The 19,550-nt window shown below is 39.5% G+C and overlaps 1 protein-coding gene across 3 annotated transcripts in view; it reads left to right on the forward strand.

The window, feature by feature from the left end:
- The first annotated feature begins 401 nt into the window (after window positions 1–401).
- The window catches only part of LOC122777478 (dedicator of cytokinesis protein 3-like), a 69,932-nt gene continuing 50,783 nt past the window's right edge, over window positions 402–19,550 (forward strand). For all 3 annotated transcript variants that reach the window (XM_044038754.1, XM_044038755.1, XM_044038756.1), the window contains exons 1-3: window positions 402–539; window positions 13,507–13,590; window positions 16,033–16,073. In XM_044038754.1, coding sequence (XP_043894689.1) covers window positions 503–539; window positions 13,507–13,590; window positions 16,033–16,073 — 162 coding nt within the window. In that variant the 5' untranslated portion in view covers window positions 402–502. The remainder of the gene's footprint in view (window positions 540–13,506; window positions 13,591–16,032; window positions 16,074–19,550) is intronic.

The raw sequence follows: 19,550 nt of genomic DNA on the forward strand, positions 1-19,550 counted from the left end.
ACGACAACTAATGCACGACATAAATAAGCTTCGAGGGGAAAAAAAAACCAGAGAGAGAGAAAATCTCAGCGCTCATTTCTGTGAGAAGAGCGCTCACCGTGTGCGTGCGTGCGTGGGTTCGCGTGTGATTGCGCGCGTGCGCGTTGCGTTAGGTGGACACGGAGACTGCATCAGACTGGAGACACACACACACACACACGCCGGGATATAACAGAGAGGAGATACAGAGACAGTGCTGCTTTATGGTCCCTCTCTCCTTCCTTCCTTCCTTCTCTCCTATCCTCCTATCCTTCCTCCCCTCTCTGCTTACACACACATACATGCAGAGCTGAGGACGTTGATTCCAGACATGATGTAGTCCTCTCCCTCTGTTTCTCTGTGTGAGAGCTGCCTGGATTCTTCTTCTTCATCATCCTCCTCCAGCCTTCAGCTCATCGCATCCTTTTTTCAGCAGCATCGACATAATGAGGCTTTCTCCAGCGGAGGGTGTATAACCAAAAATATGTGGATTCCTACAGAGGAGGAGAAAATCGGAGTTGGTGAGTGAAGCTTTTCTTTTCTCCCCCCTTTTCTTTGGTTTTAATTGACTTGAATGGAAACAGCGGTGAAGGATGACAAGCCTGTGTGCACGAGAAACACCCAATTTTTGTCCATCGACATCTCGCGTATGCAGGCTCATCCTCATCCTCCTCATCATCACCATCTTCCTCCTGCTGTTGTTGTTGTTGTTATTATTATTAGACCTAATAATAACACGTATAGACTTATTATAATGGCTGTTATGCGCGGCCAGGCACTGTATAGAAAAGGGAAATTGCGTGGGAAGATAGAGGCTGCAGCCTCCAGCCCACCACCTTGAAGATGTGCTGCTGCTGTGCACACACACGCGCACGCACGCACGCACGCACACACACGCATCCATCCATCCGCAGACTGTGCTTCACATCAGCTTCGTGCTCTGTAGTTTGAAAAAATATATATATTAAAAAAGCATAATGCGTCAGTCTTGCATTTTAGTCATTTCCCCCCTCATATATGGAGTAGAGTAGAGAGTGGGGTGCAGGAGGCGATTCGTGTTGAAGCCACAAGGGGCATCGTGACTGCGCACCTCCAACAGGTGTAGGCTGGAGTGGAGAGAGTCTACCTGTAGACAGAAAGCTGCTGCAGCAATGACACTAACGCACATCCCTTCCCTGCATGTGTGCACTTTGACCTTTTTGAAGGGGAGGAAGTGTGTTGATTGCAACCGTTTTTGCATCTGCATTAACCCCCTCCCCCAAATAAATCTGTCAATCAAATATATCTATTGACATTGGCAAAAGACAAGACCTCACACGACAAAGACAGCCAACATCCACCAAAGCCCATGCAGCATGATATAATCTAACACATGAATACAAAGCAACACATACATGAACAGGTATAGGCTGAATCTGGCATTAAAACACCAAACACTGTACACACAAGGCTGTGAAAAAAAGCAGCAACTACATTGCAAAATGTGCAAAGACTAAAGCAAACGGAAGAAGAACAAACAAACAAGTACTATAGAGTCAAATCACTAGAGGAGACCCCATTATAATAATGTGGCTGCTGAGTCTCCTGCAGCCACTGTGAAAAAAGAAAATCATCTATAGTGTATACGTTTATTCCAGAGGAGGGTTTTCATTCGGGGGGGGGGAGATGAGTCATGTCCAGATGCTACACAGCTTGTTACTTGCACTTACTCATGCCACACACACACACACACACATGCCCACACCTATACACCATGTGTGGAGGCATTAGATTTGTCATGATTGCATCATAAAAAAAGGCTGCAGGATGATAAAACATGAACATTAATGTCAAATCCTCTGTAACATTGTTGCTGCCTCTCCTGCCTGTGTGTGTGTGTGTAACAGTATAGTCATCTAATTGCATCTGATGGGGCTGTGCTTCGTATGTTCATGACGGAGTCACGAGTCGTCTCCAGCAATGTATCAGGTTATTGAAGAGGGAGTTTGTTTGGTTGTGATGAAGCAACAGTTCGGCGCAGCAGCCTCCGCATCAGTGAAGTCACCTGGTGCTGTCCGTGGTGCTGAAATGCAGGGAAAGGCAGGCAGGAGCCACACACAGGTTTACGCAGCTATTCTTCTGAGGACTCGCTGCATCGACTTCCATTCATTTGGACAGGCTAAACAAAGAATTATCGCTAACCCTAACCATAACCAGTTGATTAACCATGACCACACTTCAAACCTTAGGCCTAAACTTAACCAGTTCCTCAGAAATGTGCTTTATTATGACCAGTTTTAGTCCCCATGAGGACAACTGGTCCTGACAAGGTCAATGTTTATAACAGAAAAGGTCCTTAAAGTAACATATACTTAAAAATGTGGTTAAAATATATAGTAGCATTTTTTCTGATCAAATGTTTACTTTATTTTTTTCAAACACAAAACAAATAATGATGTACAGCCACTCAACATACGGTAACATCTTTAACATTATTTATTGATAGAGTTGTAGCCTTCAGTTAGCATCAAAACTCTAAAGATGTTCAGTGTGTCCATTGCGAGCTATTGTAAAAACCTGGTGGTACAAAATGATGGGCCTCCACAGCGCTGAGAGACCTACTGGCATTAATATAAAAGGCTCATTCTGTGGAATTGAAAAAATAACAATGCATACAAACAGGTGATTGTACACGTATACATTAAGATGACACAAATAATGCTACCTAAATTCCACACTGATAAACTTCTATTCAATATTAACTGGTTTTAAAATAAGATGGAGTGTTACCACATGAGAATAGTTATTACTGTATTCTAATTCAAGGATGAACATGTACTGCATGTATTTTGGGTTAGGGTTAGGGTTAGGATTAGTGTTAAAAAACGGCTTAAAACATAGAACATGATTGTGATTAAAATTGCTGCCTTTGTGTTTTGCTAATTGTGTAGTTTCAAGCTTGTGATTTTGATTTGAAAATGATAAAATTTCTATACTGTCGCATGTGAAATTGCAACTGGATTTATTTCGCTGCGAAGAGCTATTTGACTTAATAGTTTGCTCATTAGATGGAGAAACAAAGTGAGTCCCAGTAGCTCAGCACTTTGTGAAATATTCAGACAAGCCTGTCTGGCACTAACAACAACACACCACATTTAAAGTCACTTAAATCACCTTTCTTCCTCATCCTGATGCTTGGACTGAACTACAGCAGTCGGTCTTGACGATGCCGAAATGCCTACGTGCAATGTGTTGCTGCCATGCGATTGGCTGGCAACAATTGACGAGCGGTAAAATGTGTACCTAATAAAGTGGCTGATAAAGAGTATGTTTTTATTTGATTTATTATAATTTTGCAATTACAAAACACAATTTACGTTGTTTATAGAACAATACCATCTCTTTCAGTGTAATAAAACAGTGAAAGTGTTAGGTTGCTGGAAAAGCTTTAAAAAAATTGACCTTCAAAGTGCTTGAATTTGACCTTGGAAAACATTTGTGAACCTTGAAAATTAGCACATATTCAGCTGTACTAACTCTCAACGGCATTTCTCCATCATCATAATGCATGAAGGCCACACAGCACGCTGTTATCATCCCTCCTCCTTCTGCCTCATCTGTGTCATTAGTGACACCAGTTTTTGCACATTTATCTCTCTTCTTGTCATTGCCCACAAATTGTCTCTCACCAAAATCACATTATTCAGTACAGCGATATAAAGTAGGGATTGCTCATCCCACTATTTATGTCCTGATAAACTGATAACGATATTCAATATCACAGTATCTACTGATACTGATATCAGCCCGATATAGTATTGTTACAAAATATCACCTTTTTCCCCCCTTTATTCCCCCTATCTTTATTATGATGATGGTAGTGCACACCTAATGAGGCTTTTAGATTATATTTTGGGTTTTCAGTATCATGTCGCTTGTCTCGAATATAAAAGTTGACCCATGTTTTTAATGAATATTCCATTATTTGCTTGAGTATAAGTCGAATTGTTTTATCAGCGATTGCATTTATGAAAACAAATCTTTCTACTCCAATGACGACCCATTTGTTATTACAGGTTAGCAACAGCAGCAGCAGCAGCAGCAGCTAGCATTTAGTTAGTGTTTGCAGAAGTGATAATGAAATTTACAAGGTTTCTTGAATGCATCTTGAAGCCACTCCTCCAAGCGCAACACACCGTGAACTCCGCATTATCCGCTGGAGTTTATAGAATATTAAAATATTCAACGAATAATGCCATAGAATATTCAATCGCTTGTGTGCGGCTGCTGCACTGTGACTGACATTTTTTGCTTCATAACTTATGTTTAGTCAAACTTCAGTTCAATATTCACAGTGTTATAGATTTAAAACATTTTGGAGAATTTACACTTTAGACACCATCAAAATATCAACTTTTATTATGTAATGCAAGGATCAGAATTCAAAGATATTGATTTTTTTTTAGCACAGAACATAAAACAATCAAAGCCCTCAGCTTTAGCACCCGCCAGGTTTAGCAGATTGCCGCCCCCCCACACACACACACATTTGATGAAATATAACAGTTTAATAATAACAAAGGATACATACAATCGTTTATTGCACAGATTATTCAATAAATTAGAGTAATCGTTTACTAAATTAATCGTCAGCTATTTTAATAATTGGTTAATGGGTTTGAGTGTTTTTTCAGTAATGAAGAGGAAGTTTCTTTAATTTTTTGGGCATGTCTTTGCTCCATATAACAAAGAATTTATTAAAAGAGAATTATTTTGGTTTGTGGACAAAACAATACATTTGAATTGAACATTTCAAGGTGTGTGAATCACTAATCAATCTTTTTTAAAATTCCAAATTCGACAGATGAATCAAATAAAAAGTAATCGCTAGTGGCAGCCCTTTAACTTAAATATTTATTGAACAACACTTGTCATGGACTTGCTTCCAATCAGTTCAAACACTCCAGGACACAGGTAAATAATTTCCATGCAGTTAAATGGGAATCTTGTGAAACTGCGAGCACAGTAAGACGAGTATTAATATTAAACACTGGAAGCGAATAGCATTAGCGGATAGCGTTCGTGATTAGCATTAGCGGTTAGCGTCCGTGATTAGCATTAGCGGTTAGCACTTTAATTTATGGTTTCTCTCTACAATCTGCATTTCACACTGTGCTTTATATATCAAATAAAAATGATGTACCAACGAAATACTGCATACAAGAAACAGGTCGTCAGGAGCTTAACCTTTGGATGAAATTATAACATTTCAGTCAATTTATTAAATTGAAAAAAATTGGATTTATTAAGAAAACAAAACAAAACAGTGATATGAAACAGTGCTGTGTGTGGTCCCTCCATACATGCAGGGCTTTTTCTTTCCCCCACCTCTCTTTCTCTCCTGGGTTTTCTTAATGAGCTCCATCTAAACAGGAAACAGTTGGAGACCACCTCATGAAACGTTAATGCCTTTCTTAGAATCGCTGCCTATTCATTATTTTGCTCTTTGTGTTTATGCGGGGAAACAATATTAGTTTGTAAATCACTTGTCAGAGTGGCAGCAAATAAAGACCTGACATTTCAGGCTACTGTTCGTGCTGCTCTGTTCTTTCCACCCTGGAACTGTAACCGATGATTATTTCAATGACCTATTGATCTTTAATTAAATTAAAAGATTACTTGTTATGCTCCTCAATTAAGAAAACGTCTGTCAAAAGTATAGGGATCAGCTGATATGATACTCAGTATTGGTATCAGCCCGATACTATTCAGAATGTAAAATTCAATACAATACAAACATCCAAGTGAGACGTTAAAGGAGAATTATGACAGTAAATAGTGAAAAGAATAAACTTCCTTATTTCGATGGATATATTTTATAAGAGCACTGAGAATTTATTTTGAATTTGGAAGAGCTTTGACTGTAAAGCAGTACGAGAGAGAGAGAGAGAGAGAGAATAATCTGCTGGCTTCATCTTTGGCTACATGGGCAATGCTATACAAACTACTGTAGCAGCACATGAAATAATCATGCTGACTTGGCCACCATTATCTGAAACAGACAACTCTGAAACCAAATGTCTTCACAGCAGAACAAAGGATGGAACTAATGTTCACTGAGAGTGGGATTAGGCAGATTAATGTAGCCCAAATTAGCCTTCCTCTTTAGTTTGGGGCAATATTTTAACCCTTTATGAAATATCTGGACGAAAGCTGATTAGCCTAATTTGGGTGAACACCTCCTTATTAGAGCCTGGGATCACACAGCTCATTTTAACTGTAGTTTAATGTTGCTAACTGACATACACACCCGCACAACAGCCTAAATATAAATGTTCTATCATTTAAGGTTAGATACACACATTAAGATAGATGGAAAGACAATACATTGTATTGTGTTTCTTACATATTGTCACAACCCCTGAATTTAATCCTGGAGCTCTTGGTTTGGACAGTTGTTTTTGGACTTTTTGTCGCTTTTTCTTAAAGACTGACCTCTAGGTCTTTGTGAGGAACTAAGCTCTAAACTGTCATGGTACATGTTGCCCTGGCTGATAGCCACAGTGGGTGTCAAATTATCACCAAGGCCTTAGCCTTATTGTTTATAATTAAACAATAATATCAGTGTGAGAACTAAAGGCTGCAAACATCATTAGTGATGTCTGTCTGTAACGTTAACAGCGTTCATTTATCAGAATAACAGCTTTTTTTGTGCCTGAAAGAGATTTTTCTCTTAAAATCCCAGACTGAACCTTACCTTACCTTACCTTACCTTACCTTACCTTACCATAGCACCAAAGCACAAAAAAATAACCATTGTATTTGCCAGAGTGTCTGAGTGCATCCCAACTTTCGCCCTATGTCAGCTGGGATTGGCACCAGCACCCCCTGCGACCCTAATGTGGAGGATAAAGCAGTAGAAGATGAATGTTATTGATTTGTATTACAGTTATAGAAAAAAACATTACACTACTAATTTTTGGACATTCCCGTACTCTCATAAATGGTGTTGTGTTTGAAACGTGACAACCCTACTATCATTACATGCCCAGACACAGATGTGAGATCAGATATGGTGAAATGTCACTTTGCGTGCCTGTGTGGCAGAACTAACAAGGTTAGCGAGACTCCAGTAATGTGTCTGTTTAAGTGCATTCAACACATCGAACACAAAACCTTAACTTTTTATCTTTGCTAGATCAGGGACAAGATGATTGAAGGAAGGAAAACAGGACCTCCGTGGTCTCTATTGTGACACTTTTTCTTCTCCTTACAACAAGTTCCGGCAGTCTGTACTAAGAGGTGCAATGCTGCCCTTCACAGTTAAAGTTGCCCTTCATTCTCATCCTCATTCTTCCCTCGTTCATTAACTCCTCGAGGTCAACGTCCTTCTTCTTCTTCTTTAAAAGTTTCTGTCACTTCATATTCTTCCTTATAGACCAGAGGAAAAGCCCAAACTGCCTCAACGGCAGAGCAACAGTCTCTCTCCTTCCTCCACCTCATCCTCCCTGGCAGAGGGCCAGTGCAAAGCTCTGAATCACAGCTCTACACCACAGTCCAAAGTCTTTCAACCAAGTTCAAAGTGCTTCTTCTTCTGCTAATAATTACTGGCGGACTGCACACTGAATTACGGGAACAATTAAAGGACGCGGCCAGTGAGCGGGTCCGCTTCAGTTTGTTTTCTGATTGGAGCTAAAAGGACTCAAGAAAACAAGTTTAGCTGTACACAGTGTCCTCTTTAATAAAATGTTCCCACGGTGGTGCAATTACCACTGAGTTGTTCTGAAGGGGGGGGAGAGGGTTTATAAGTCACAATAGTGTTTACAGTTGGACTGGCAGGCATTTGATGGCCTCTTGCTTCTCGTCTCTGCAGAACACGTCTCCCCTATGGGTCATTACCCAGCCAGCTACTGTATAAAGGAAGGTCAGTGTGTAGCGTATGTTTTGTTTTAAACGTCAGTGTAGTGCACATAGAGCAGTAATAGAACTGTATGTGCGCTGAATATTATAAAGAATAGGAAAAAAGGTAGCTCATGATTCCCTTAGGGGAGGTGACATTGTTACTCTGTCTTGAATAGGTTTGACTGAAGTACAAGTTGAACATATAATAAACATTTATTGTACATTTTTTACAATTCTAAACAGTATTAAATGGCTGTGGTGGAGTGGTTTGAGTCACGTTTTGACCAGGCCATGTGTGTGGGTTTGCTACCACTGTCCAAAGATACTCAGTTAACAAGTTACACGCTCAGTATGTAATTTGTACTGCTACAAGTCTCTCAAGTAAAAAAACAACCGAAGATCTAAGTTTGATTATGTCGTGATGCAGCGTGGAATTGTGGGTACTGTTGTCTGGGGAGAGCTTTTGCATCAGAGCACGCAGCAAATGCCAGGTCGCGAAAATGAAAAAAACAAACACTTCATCGGGGGTTTATCCTGGTAGTTCTAGCTGTCATATAATATTCAAGAAAACCAGCTGGATCTGCTTCAAAACGTGCCAAGTTCTTCTGCCTCATGACCAGCCTGGCGTGCTTTTGATGCCCATTGAGTGGAAACATTTGACATGGCGAGTTTGTTGTGAAGAATTTTCTCCACTCTCTTACGGGAGATTATTTCATTTGATTAAAAGTCAAACGTCTGTCCACACACTGTCAAAAACACCCTATTAGACTGTAATATATTGAACAACAGACCAAAGACTAATGTAAGGTCTTTACTTGATTAATCCTGGTTTAAACAAAAAAATGTATACCATATAATTTCTTATATTTGCACACACACCAATCTGTAAATGTTACTTATGTATTTAACACATCCTTAATACACACCAGTAGTGAACACACAAAACATTGGTTTCGCTTGTTACTGGTAATTAAAGCTTAAAGTAAGTTTTAACATCATTATTTGTTACAACTTACATTGTATCATTACATTATAGACAGACAAAGTCAAATGTTTCTTTTTTAAGATGAGACAATTATAGATTATTTGTCTTTTGAGACAAAAAATAAGAACAATTTCCCTGAAATGAGTGTAAATATTTGATAACATCACTCACTCACTCACTCCACATGAGGGTTGCAGGGGGTGCTGGGGTCAGCTGACATAGGGTGAAAGGCGGGGTCCAGGGCCGCTGCTAAGTTTTTATGCATTTGCTATGTGCGTCATGCAGCTGTAGTGCTTTGTCATACACAGGAGAGTATGCAGGAGAGTTGAGTGAGTGTGTACACTGTACACTGTTGCCGCTCATTAAATTCAGTCAAAGGTCTGTAAAGCCTCTAGGGTCATTTCACGATAACGGAGACGAGTAAAGTGGAAAACGTCATTACAAGGCAACGAAATGAAATGGTCTGTTACCTTGAATATAAATATGAATTTCTATGGATTTAAAGAGTGTTGGAAACATTATGGCTAATGTAAGTACACCTCTGAAAAAACAACAACATTAGTCTTGTAGTTTTTATATATTTTAATGCACAAATGCGACGTATTGTCTTTAAATGGAGACTCTTGGTGTGAATGTTAGTGTGAATGATTAGAGAAAGATGCTCAACATAAACATAGCATAATCGCACAGATGCACAAAATACACAATGTTGCATTGAATAGTAAAAGACAGTATCATACTTTTTTGATACTGATTTGTGAAAAAAAAAATCACAGGTAAATAAACACCAATGTCCCATTTTGTCCTCCATTTCAAAATCCCATTCTTCATTCTAAGCATGTACAGAGGCATTGGTTAAAGTGAGAGCCACAGCAGAGTGATTGGAAAATTAAACTAAAAATAACTAAACTACCCACAAACTTAAAAATCTGAAAAGAAAGGGTAAAAAAGAAAAGAAACATGTGATGTATGTTGGTTCTTTGTCCAGGCTGAACCGTGGCGTTCGCCCACTGTCAGCTGGGACTGCCTCCAGCTCTCTCTGTGGTCCTCTCAGGATGAGCAGTAGTGAATGAATGAATAACAAGACAGTGTTACAGTCTATGCTTGTGATACAAGGCTCTCCCTCAACATGGACACAGTGTTCACAGTGCTGTAGAAGTGCAGAGCTCTGGAATAACACACACACACATACCTGGAGTCATCACATGAAAGCCTATTACTGATTATACTGGTTGTATTAAAATGATTAATTTTAATACAACCAGTATTATTCAAAGACTGCTGTTTTCAGGCTGTCCTTAAAAAAATAAGTAAATAAATACAATCCGGTAAATAGGAGAGAGTAGAACAATTGCAAGGACAAGAAGTGGCGACGCGGACGGGAGCGAGCAGGAAGCAGCGCCATTGGAAAAATAAGCACTGAAGTAAACAATCATGCTAGGAGGGTTAGCTACGGCAGCTAGCCACTAGCCGCTTCCTGCTCGCTCCCGTTCGCGTCATTTTGTTTAATATGTTCTAACTATGCTACCAAAGAGGCGCGGGTATCCCAGAATGCAGTGTGACAGCTTCCAGTCCAGGGCGGACACGGCCCCCCAATGCCCGCCCATGACGTCGGGTCTGGGTAGTAGCATAGTATTTTTAATTTTGGAGACCAGGATACAGTTTGATGTTGTTATTGTAAGGATAAAGGTCCAGTTTGCCAGAGTTAGTGACATCTAATGGTGAGATGACCCTCTCTGTTGTTTCCTCCTCTTCTTTGCTGGTTCATGTATCAGTTTTATGTGGGAGGAGCCATTTTTTCTCCGTCTGTGCTGCCGTATCAACTTGGCGGCCTCCGTAAAGCAAGGCCCTTGTCAAAAGAGCATAGGGTTAAAGCGGTTTTTATTTACACACGTTCACAAACTCGTTCAAATGCGTAGAATGTAACTTTCATTTTAAACTGTGATGTTATAATGTAGGAAATATCAACTGAATATAACTGAATTCTCAGTAGATGACTGCATGTGAATGTTTGAGTGGATTGGACAATGGTTAAGAGGACAGTGGAGAAGAGTGGGTGTCTCCCCCTGTGCTGAAGCTCCATAATTCCTACCAGGGGGTGACTGCTTACACAGTAATGCTCGAGGGATTTTTAAAATTCAACAGACTGGACTGATACGTTTGCATTTGCCAACAGTTTCTCACTGCGTGTCCTGTCAGTCCTTCCAACATCCTACGTTCAGCATGTTAAAGTCTCGAGGAGAATTTTGTTGGTTTTGTTTTTTTGAGGATATGCTAATGTTCTGCAGCTTTTAGGCACAATGAAATAGTGTTTGCACACCCTGGAGGGTTTTGTGAAGGAGGGAGGAATATGAAAATATGAGCCTGTGTGATGCACCCCTCTCTCTCCCTCTCCCCCTCTTGAACATGACAATCTAATCTTGTTGTGACGTGGCCTCTGCTGAAGAGTTTTCAGCTGGTGTGAGTGCAGGTTTTTGCAATTCAAATGAAATAGAGGCTATTAAAGATTGGGAAATACTCAGCCCTTTGCTGAAAAACTCGCTGCAGCCCCCGGGGGGGAGAAAAAAACGGTGACAGGCAGTCTCTTAAAGGCAGTGCGATATCCGTCTCTCTCTCTCTCTCTCTCCCCCTCTGATACATATGCTCGACTTGAACTCCAGCGCCATGCAGCATCCATAAGCTTGCCATTTAGAACGCAGCAGATTCCCGCAGCAGCAACAGTGAAGAAAAGCCCTCCAGTTTGTAGATGATCTGTTGCCATAGTTACCCGAGCACAGGATCTGAACACTCCTTACCCTCATACACAGGCAACGCAGGCGAGCCCAGGCCCCTCCTCCTCCTTCTCCTCCTCCTCCCCCTCACTGGGTCCCCTGGCTACTTCATTAACATAATGATTCACACCAAACTCTCCTTGAAGGGCCAACATTTGTAGTTTTATTTATTTCTTTCTTTTAAAAATCATCTGTGGAGACCAGCCGCTATTAAATAAAACCGTCCTTATTGATATAATATACAGTGCTGTGTAGATTTAGAGAAACAAAAAGAGGATATCCTGCTGTGAAGGCCTTTTCTGTGGCATCTATGTTCATCTGGTTCATCTGCTCGCCTTTAGACAAAGTTAAATGCTATTGGCATTGAAGTGTGACCTGGAGGCGTCTCCTGTGACCAGATCTGGCTCCAATTACACACGGACGTCATTGTGTCCATCCGCGGAAATTTAATGAAGTTTGTATCTGACCATACAGATGTGTGTGTGATGTAAACATTACATTACATGTCATTTAGCAGACGCTTTTATCCAAAGCGACTTACAAGTGAATTGAGTACAATTAGCCAGGGGTGGAGTTGAACTTGCGACCATGATGTCTTTTGCACACAGGATAGCGGTCTTAACCACTGAGCCACTCCACCCCCATGAACATGTGTGCGTCCTTGTGTGTGTGAGTGAGACAGAGAGAGGAGGAGGATGAGGAGGTGGCGGCAGCAAGTGAATTTAACGCTCTACTCACGTTGCTGTAACGTGAAATATGATCTTCACCCCCCTCCTCCCATTTCTCCGGGCTTGGGACTGGGAATTTAGAGTGTCAAATTAACCCAATCAATGGGGAGCAGTGGGGATTGGGTACCTTGCTAAGAGGTATCTCAGCCCTTGACCCTTTTGGGATTCAACCCAAGTTTACTTTCCACTAGGCCAGCTCACTGAGATCAAACAAATTAGGCTTGATTGGACTTTTTTTATTAAGAAAAGTGTAATATAAATAAAATGTATTATTATTATTATCAGAAATAAAAACAAAGCAATGACAAATAACAAAAACTAGAAAACTTACACCGATACAGAAAATTTACTACTAAAAAAAATATTGAACAAAAAATGTAGTATGCTTTCAGTAACATGTCTTATAAAGCTAAAGTGTAATATTGTTGATGGCAAAATAAAATACAGATACTGATGTTTGGCAAAATGCCCTAATACTGGCTCCCGTACTGATTAGCGTAGAAAACTGTGAAACTGCAGTGCCAGGACAAAGATGTCAGCTGAGGGGGTGGTCTCTAATCCGTCCTGAGGAGGGATTTCATGTATGTGGCCACATCATCGTCTTAACACCACCTCCAAATGTGATTTCTGTGATCAAATCTGAGGACACATTCATGACATGATAGACGACCACATGACCTGCAAGTGATCAGATCACTTAGAATGGAGGTTATTTTCTGGTATGAACTGGCCCAAAGACTCCATGATACTGCACATGCCAGTAGTGACTTGTGCTAAAGCAGCACTAAGCCTTAGCAGCAGCCTGTGTGGGCTCTACTTTAGGAAACACTTTATGTAGCATTGCACAAAAATTAGGCCTCTTAAGAATGAATTGCCTATTAAAATAACTACCCACTACAGGGTGGGAGCTCATTTACAGTTAACTAAGCTGTGTGATTGACTGTGTTTGTATAATTTTATTAAGAAGCTTAGTGGAAAAAAAGAATCGCCATGCATCAACCCCAAAACACCTATAGCACCTATAGCTCAGGGGACACACAGAAATATGTCTTTATCACTATTATAGATCTTGTAAGTACTGTTGCTCTTGTGACCTTTTTTCCTCTCTTTCCTCTCTGCACAGTGATCTGCAACTTCCGGTCGTCAATATGTCAGGCCCTGGTCCTGGAGATCGGGGAGACTGTACAGATTCTGGAGAAGAGCGAAGGTAAGAACAATCTGGCGTCTCATGGTGGTGTTGACTTCTCCTCATAATAACAGCGTTATTGTGTGTGATTGTGACTAATACAGCACAATTGCACCGCATCTCTTCAGGGAGATTTTGACTGCATTCACAATACCAGGCTGAAGTGACTCATAGCTGTTTTTTTTGTGCGTGTGCAAAAGATGCGTGGTGGTGCAACATGAGTGAGAACAGTTACATAGGAGGCTAAACTGCTTTTGGTCAATATGGATATAATATGCTGAGGGTTGCTGTCATGACTGTATGACATCATGGCAGCAGTGGAGGAGTGTAGTGACAGTGAAGATGTGTTGATATCAGAGACTTTTTCTTGGGCATTACTTTGTGTTTTCAGTCTTACACTAATCTGTTTATAGCTACGGAGCCCCACACATTTAAAAATTGTGTTTTTAAATATAAGGGAATTTAAAAGGAATACCGAGGTTTCTGAAAAAAATGTTCTTGTACAGTTAAAGCATATTTTTATTCAGAATTGATTTTACCTAGATTGAGATTGCACCTTTATGGAGGGGTAGAGGTAAAAAAACCCACTACTCATACTACTCATTATTAGTAATTCGTAGTAGCTTCGTGACTAAAACAGACTATGCAACGATGAAACTGTATTTACTGCAACTGCACTGCAAACTGTTATTTCAAAAAGAAAAGAAACAACAAAAACAGATGATGGAAATATGATTACACTAGTGTAAGGACAAGAAAGGATAACAGAATAAGCCACCCCCCTATATATTTATCTGCGCTCCAGTTTCTGTGATGAGAAGTAGTTCACACAAAGGTGTAGTTTCTCCTTTTGGCCACAAGGTGAAGTATCCACTAAAGTGAGCACTGCTTTTTTTCTTGATTGACAGGTAAGTGGCAGTCTCCACTCGGAACTCCATAGGAAACGTCCTTGATTTCTCCCGGTTCCATAGCGATAGCGGCGCGCCCGAGACATTTATATTATATGTGTTTTTCAGCGTGAGAAATACAATGTGTGGCGAGAATGCGTGACAAAAGACCAAAAAACGTTACTGTCGTGCTAATTGCGTGAGACGCGAGAGCCCTGCCTTAGGCTAAATGCTAAACTTGCCAATGCTAACGCAAGCTATTAGCCATTTCGTAGGTGAAAATTACATACAAAAATTCACAGAACCTTTGTTTACTGTCATATTTATGTAACAGGTAAGCATTTACTTATTATTTCATATCATAAATCATCAATTACTTGGTTTTTAATAATTATGTTTTTAAAGTTACAGTTTTTTACACGTTTTTGCAGGAAAAGCACAGGTATTACTTAATACAGACTGGTATATGTAACTTATTTTTAATAATGTAAAATGTTTTACTGCTGTGCCCATCGTAAATACATTACAATCATTTTGTTCAAGAATTCTAGTAAAAATCAGTCCTCTGCAATAGTGCTAGTATGTTAGGTTAAACTAGCTATGGCTAACAAACTCTAAGGTAGTACATGAAAATGACATTATTTACTGTTATAGTCATGCACCAGGTACTTTTATTTGTTTGTTTTATAATAATGATATATGTTGTGATAAAACTGTTATGATAATCATTTTCCAGAGCAGCCATTTCGACATGTTTCAGGTGTTTGTGTTAACATTAGTGGCTCTGTTCAGTTCACATACATCAGGAAGAACAGTGTGACAGCAAGGCAGCATGCACCTTGAAATTGAGGAAGCTAAATTATATTGAGCCACCACTGTTGAGCTTTCAAAATGGCTGCTATGAAAAATGCATTAAACAGTTTATTTCATACAGTAAAATGGTGTGCTTGCACATACTGTACTATACTGTATGTACTTAATATTTTACATTCTGATCATTTGGTTTCATGTCTTATTTCCCACAACAATGTTTAGTGTTTGGTACTGTTTGTGCATGGCCAACTTATAGTCTATGGCTCTCTTAGGAAAATAAAATAACTTTATTTAGTCTTTTAGTATAATAAGCCAAGTTTAACAACATATATTACATTATTAATGACTGAGCATTAATGTTCCTTTTAATATTTTATCCATTGTGTTAAAATCAGTACAATAGGGCTTTTTCACAGCAGCCTAGAAAAGCACAGGTGTTACTAATGACCTTGACGATGGCTCTGTTGAGTTCACACATGTGACGGGGAGGCAGTGTGAACCCTGAAACTGAGGAAGCTAAATGGAACTGAGCCATCGTTAATTTGATTATTCACACCTGTGTTTTTCCTGCTGTGACCTGTCAAACTGTCTGTTTTTGAAAAATGCCTATGACATCACATAACTATAGACTGCAACCATCTCTTTTTAATATTTAAGTTAAAAGTAAATAACACAGTGTTGGTGTAGGCAGTGTGCTGGTACACGCTGTATATAATGATGTTGAAATCCAGATATTCTGATGTGTCTTCTCATTTGTCTTCAGGTTGGTACCGAGGCTTTTCCTCAAAGAAGCCTTCTATTAAGGTAATTTTCACAGCAAACACAAACTGGTTTGACAATGTGTCAGTTGATCACATGATTTATATTAGAGACACAAGCAATGTTATATCTAACTAATTCTCTACTTTAATCATTTAATATTTAATATTAAATCGGTGCAATAGTAATATTCAACAAAAGACACTTTTTGTCAGATGCAGTGACACCACCACATCTGTAAAACTGGTTGGCCTGCAACACAACGTGATCTCCACATCAAGGTTTTATTAAAGACTGTTGCATTTGCTGTGACTGATAATGTGGTGCAAGAGATGTGCATCCCAGAAATAACTTTGTCTAGACGACAAAGAGCTTAATGACTGATTAACTGATAGCTGGAAAAGGAGGTTTTTATAAAAAAACAAAATATCTTGACCTTTGCTGCCAGAGGTGCTTTATTAAAGGCACCATTTTAATCTTGATATTCTGACCTCATAGTGTAGATGCACAAAAAAAGCTGTTTTAATAAATCAAATCAAATCAGTGAACAATGATTTGTACTCATTGGAAGAACATCACACACACACACTCAATGCCATAAGTGTCACCATCATGCACAGACCACTCTGAGTCTGCATAATACTACACTGTTTTGCCATCTGTGCATCATTTTTAAATAAAAATCCTAATTTTGTTTTATTTTCTACCAGCAGATGGTGCAGTTAGTAATCTGAAAACCATGAAACAAATTAAATAAATCCAGATTTTAATTAAAAAGAAAAACAAGACGTAATCATATATAGCAGTAAAAAAAATGTCTTTACTAACTAGTGCAATACAGATACAGAGGTATTATGGTATTTTATATTTAATTGGAGAAAGGTTCAGATGGAGGTCAGGTTGCAGGGATTAAATCTAATCTTGTGTTTCAGTTCAGAGATTGCTCATTTTGAATGGTTGTGAAAAATCCTCTGCACCATGATCACAAAGAAAAAAACGGTGATCTTAACAGAGATCAGTACTCTGCCTATTTATAAAATAAAATACCAGGTGTATTATTATCAGCAACATAAGAGCAGCAGATTATTTTTGTTATTTTCCACATTCCCTCGGATTTAAAACTGAAATGGCAGAAGCTGAAGTGTTATGTGATGCTGCTGAAAAGTTTCAAAGAAAGCACTAAAGCTGTCCAGCCCTGGTAAATGTAGGTGTTAGCGGCAACATGCTGTCCTTTTCTACTCTTACCAGCTATTTACAGTTCTTACTAACACCCTCCATTTTGTTATGCACTCTACTGCCCACATTGATTCGCCCTCATACTCACTCTGTGTGGAGCGAGTTGGTTGTGTGTGTTCGCTGTGGCTTTTTCCTCCACATCTGGCAGATGAGAATAAGAGAGATGAACTGAACGGTTAATCCAAGCCACAATAAGGTCCGTGCTCATGTACTGTACAGTATGGGTTTGCATCCTGTTTTTTTCACATGGGCAGAAGAGAAGGAAGATTCTCTGTTTGAATCCTGGCTCAACTGGGATCTCTCCGTGTGGAGTGCGTGTATGTTCTCCAGCTTCCTCCCCACAGTTTAAAGTCATCCATATTTTACTATTGGTCAAAGGTCAGTCAGATCAGTGTGCAACATTAAGGATTTTGTTTTGACAGAAATAGAATAAACTACCCATAAGTGATCTGCATTTAAGTATCTACAAATGATGAGACATAGTAGTACAGAGTAGTGTACTTTACATGTTTATACCCAGGGTAACAAATGTCATCTGCTTAACCACCTTTGCTGTAACTTCCATGAAACACCAGCGTGAGGAAGGAAATATTTAGCAGGACTTAGCCAGTGCGTTGTCTTTTTGTTTTTTTCATTTTATGTGTTTATTTGTCACTGATGGGTTATGACAACTCATTGCTGTTTGCTGTGCATTCTGCTACTGAAGCTCTCTCTGTAATGTACAAACGCCAACCAGTTCTCATCCCCAGAGCATCATATACCGCTGCTCTGTCATGTCCCTCGGCGTCACCTTGCCTGACAGATGCACAAGGTATCCTTCTGTGTCTGAAAAAGACACATCGGGCTCTCATTGGACTCCAGTGTAAACCCACTGGCAGCACATTCAGATGCTAAGTGCAGATATATATATATATATATATATATATATATATATATATATGTATGTATATTGTTGTTTTTTTTTCATTCATTTATTTATTAATTTTCCTTGTCAGTAATTGCTCACTAGTGGCTTTATACTCCCAGTGACGTTGAAGTATAGATGAAGACTTGGGGCAGCTGCTCCAAATGCGCCGCCTGGTGTGTCTCTTTCAGACGTGGAAGGATACCCTGTGCGCCTGTAAAGCAGCACTGAGGGACGTAACTGAACGGAAGTATATAACGCTCTTGGAATGAGAACGAGCTGGCAAAGGCACCGGAAACACAAACGAGACATCAAGACAGCAATTCCCATGATCAATCACTGCTTTCTGACGTCGTCAAAATAGGTCTTGAGTTATTTGTTCAATTTAAGCCTTTTATATGGACTTTAGGCAAGGACCTTGCTTTGCAGAGCCTGCCATTTTATGCTGCAATGTTTCTACAGCAGCCCAAGTGGAGAAAACATCCAGTGCATGTGTTTTGATTTTGAATTAGAAGATTATTATACAAATGAAGAAGAAGAAGGACACATTTTCTGGAATGTGAAGGCTACTGTAAATCTTTGATGCAGTTGGGAAATGAGAGGTTTGAGGGTTTGTTTCACGCTGCAGTCTCATAATTAGATGTCGCTAATTCTTACATACTGGACCTTTTTAGAGGTAAACTAGGCATGGTAATTCCATTATAACCTTTCAGCATTAATAATCAACTAATCTGAGAAGGAATGGCACTCTGTTTACAGCCTCATAAATAGATCCGTGGTGTGACGGAGGCTGTGACCAATCAAACAGTTCAGAGATAGACAGAATGCCGCTGGTTATCAAACTGACAAGTGTGTCTTTCTATGCTCGTTTAAAGAGAGAAGCTCAGGACCGAGAGCTGTGATCCAAAAATTTGAATATTTTAATAAAAAAAAAACAACAACTTTCAAGCCATCCCCCCACTGCAGTTTTAATTAGAGATGCTAATTTGACCATAGATGTGAACGTGAGTGTCAGTGAATTGTCTCTGTATGTTAGCCCAATACTAGACTACTGACATGACCAGGTTGTGGCAAGCCTGTTGCTTGCTTCAGATTCCTCCTTCACCCTCAGTGGATAGGACGTATGTTTTTACCAGCACTTCCCAAATTTCTGACGTTTGAGGCCCTGAAGTTTCTGCAAAATATCTAAGGTCCACACCCTGATTTCTACCTTAGCGCAACATTGAAGTAAAAAGATAACATCTCTATTATCAACATGTACTCATCCTAATTAAAATAATAATCTCACTACTGAGCAAAAAAAAATGTGTGTGCTTATAAATAAACAAGAGATATCACTTTTTACCAAACAGATTTCAGTATCTTTTAGTTTAGCTTGTCCT

The sequence above is a fragment of the Solea senegalensis genome, linkage group LG11 (assembly GCF_019176455.1).
Source record: "Solea senegalensis isolate Sse05_10M linkage group LG11, IFAPA_SoseM_1, whole genome shotgun sequence".
NCBI classification, from domain to species: domain Eukaryota; kingdom Metazoa; phylum Chordata; class Actinopteri; order Pleuronectiformes; family Soleidae; genus Solea; species Solea senegalensis.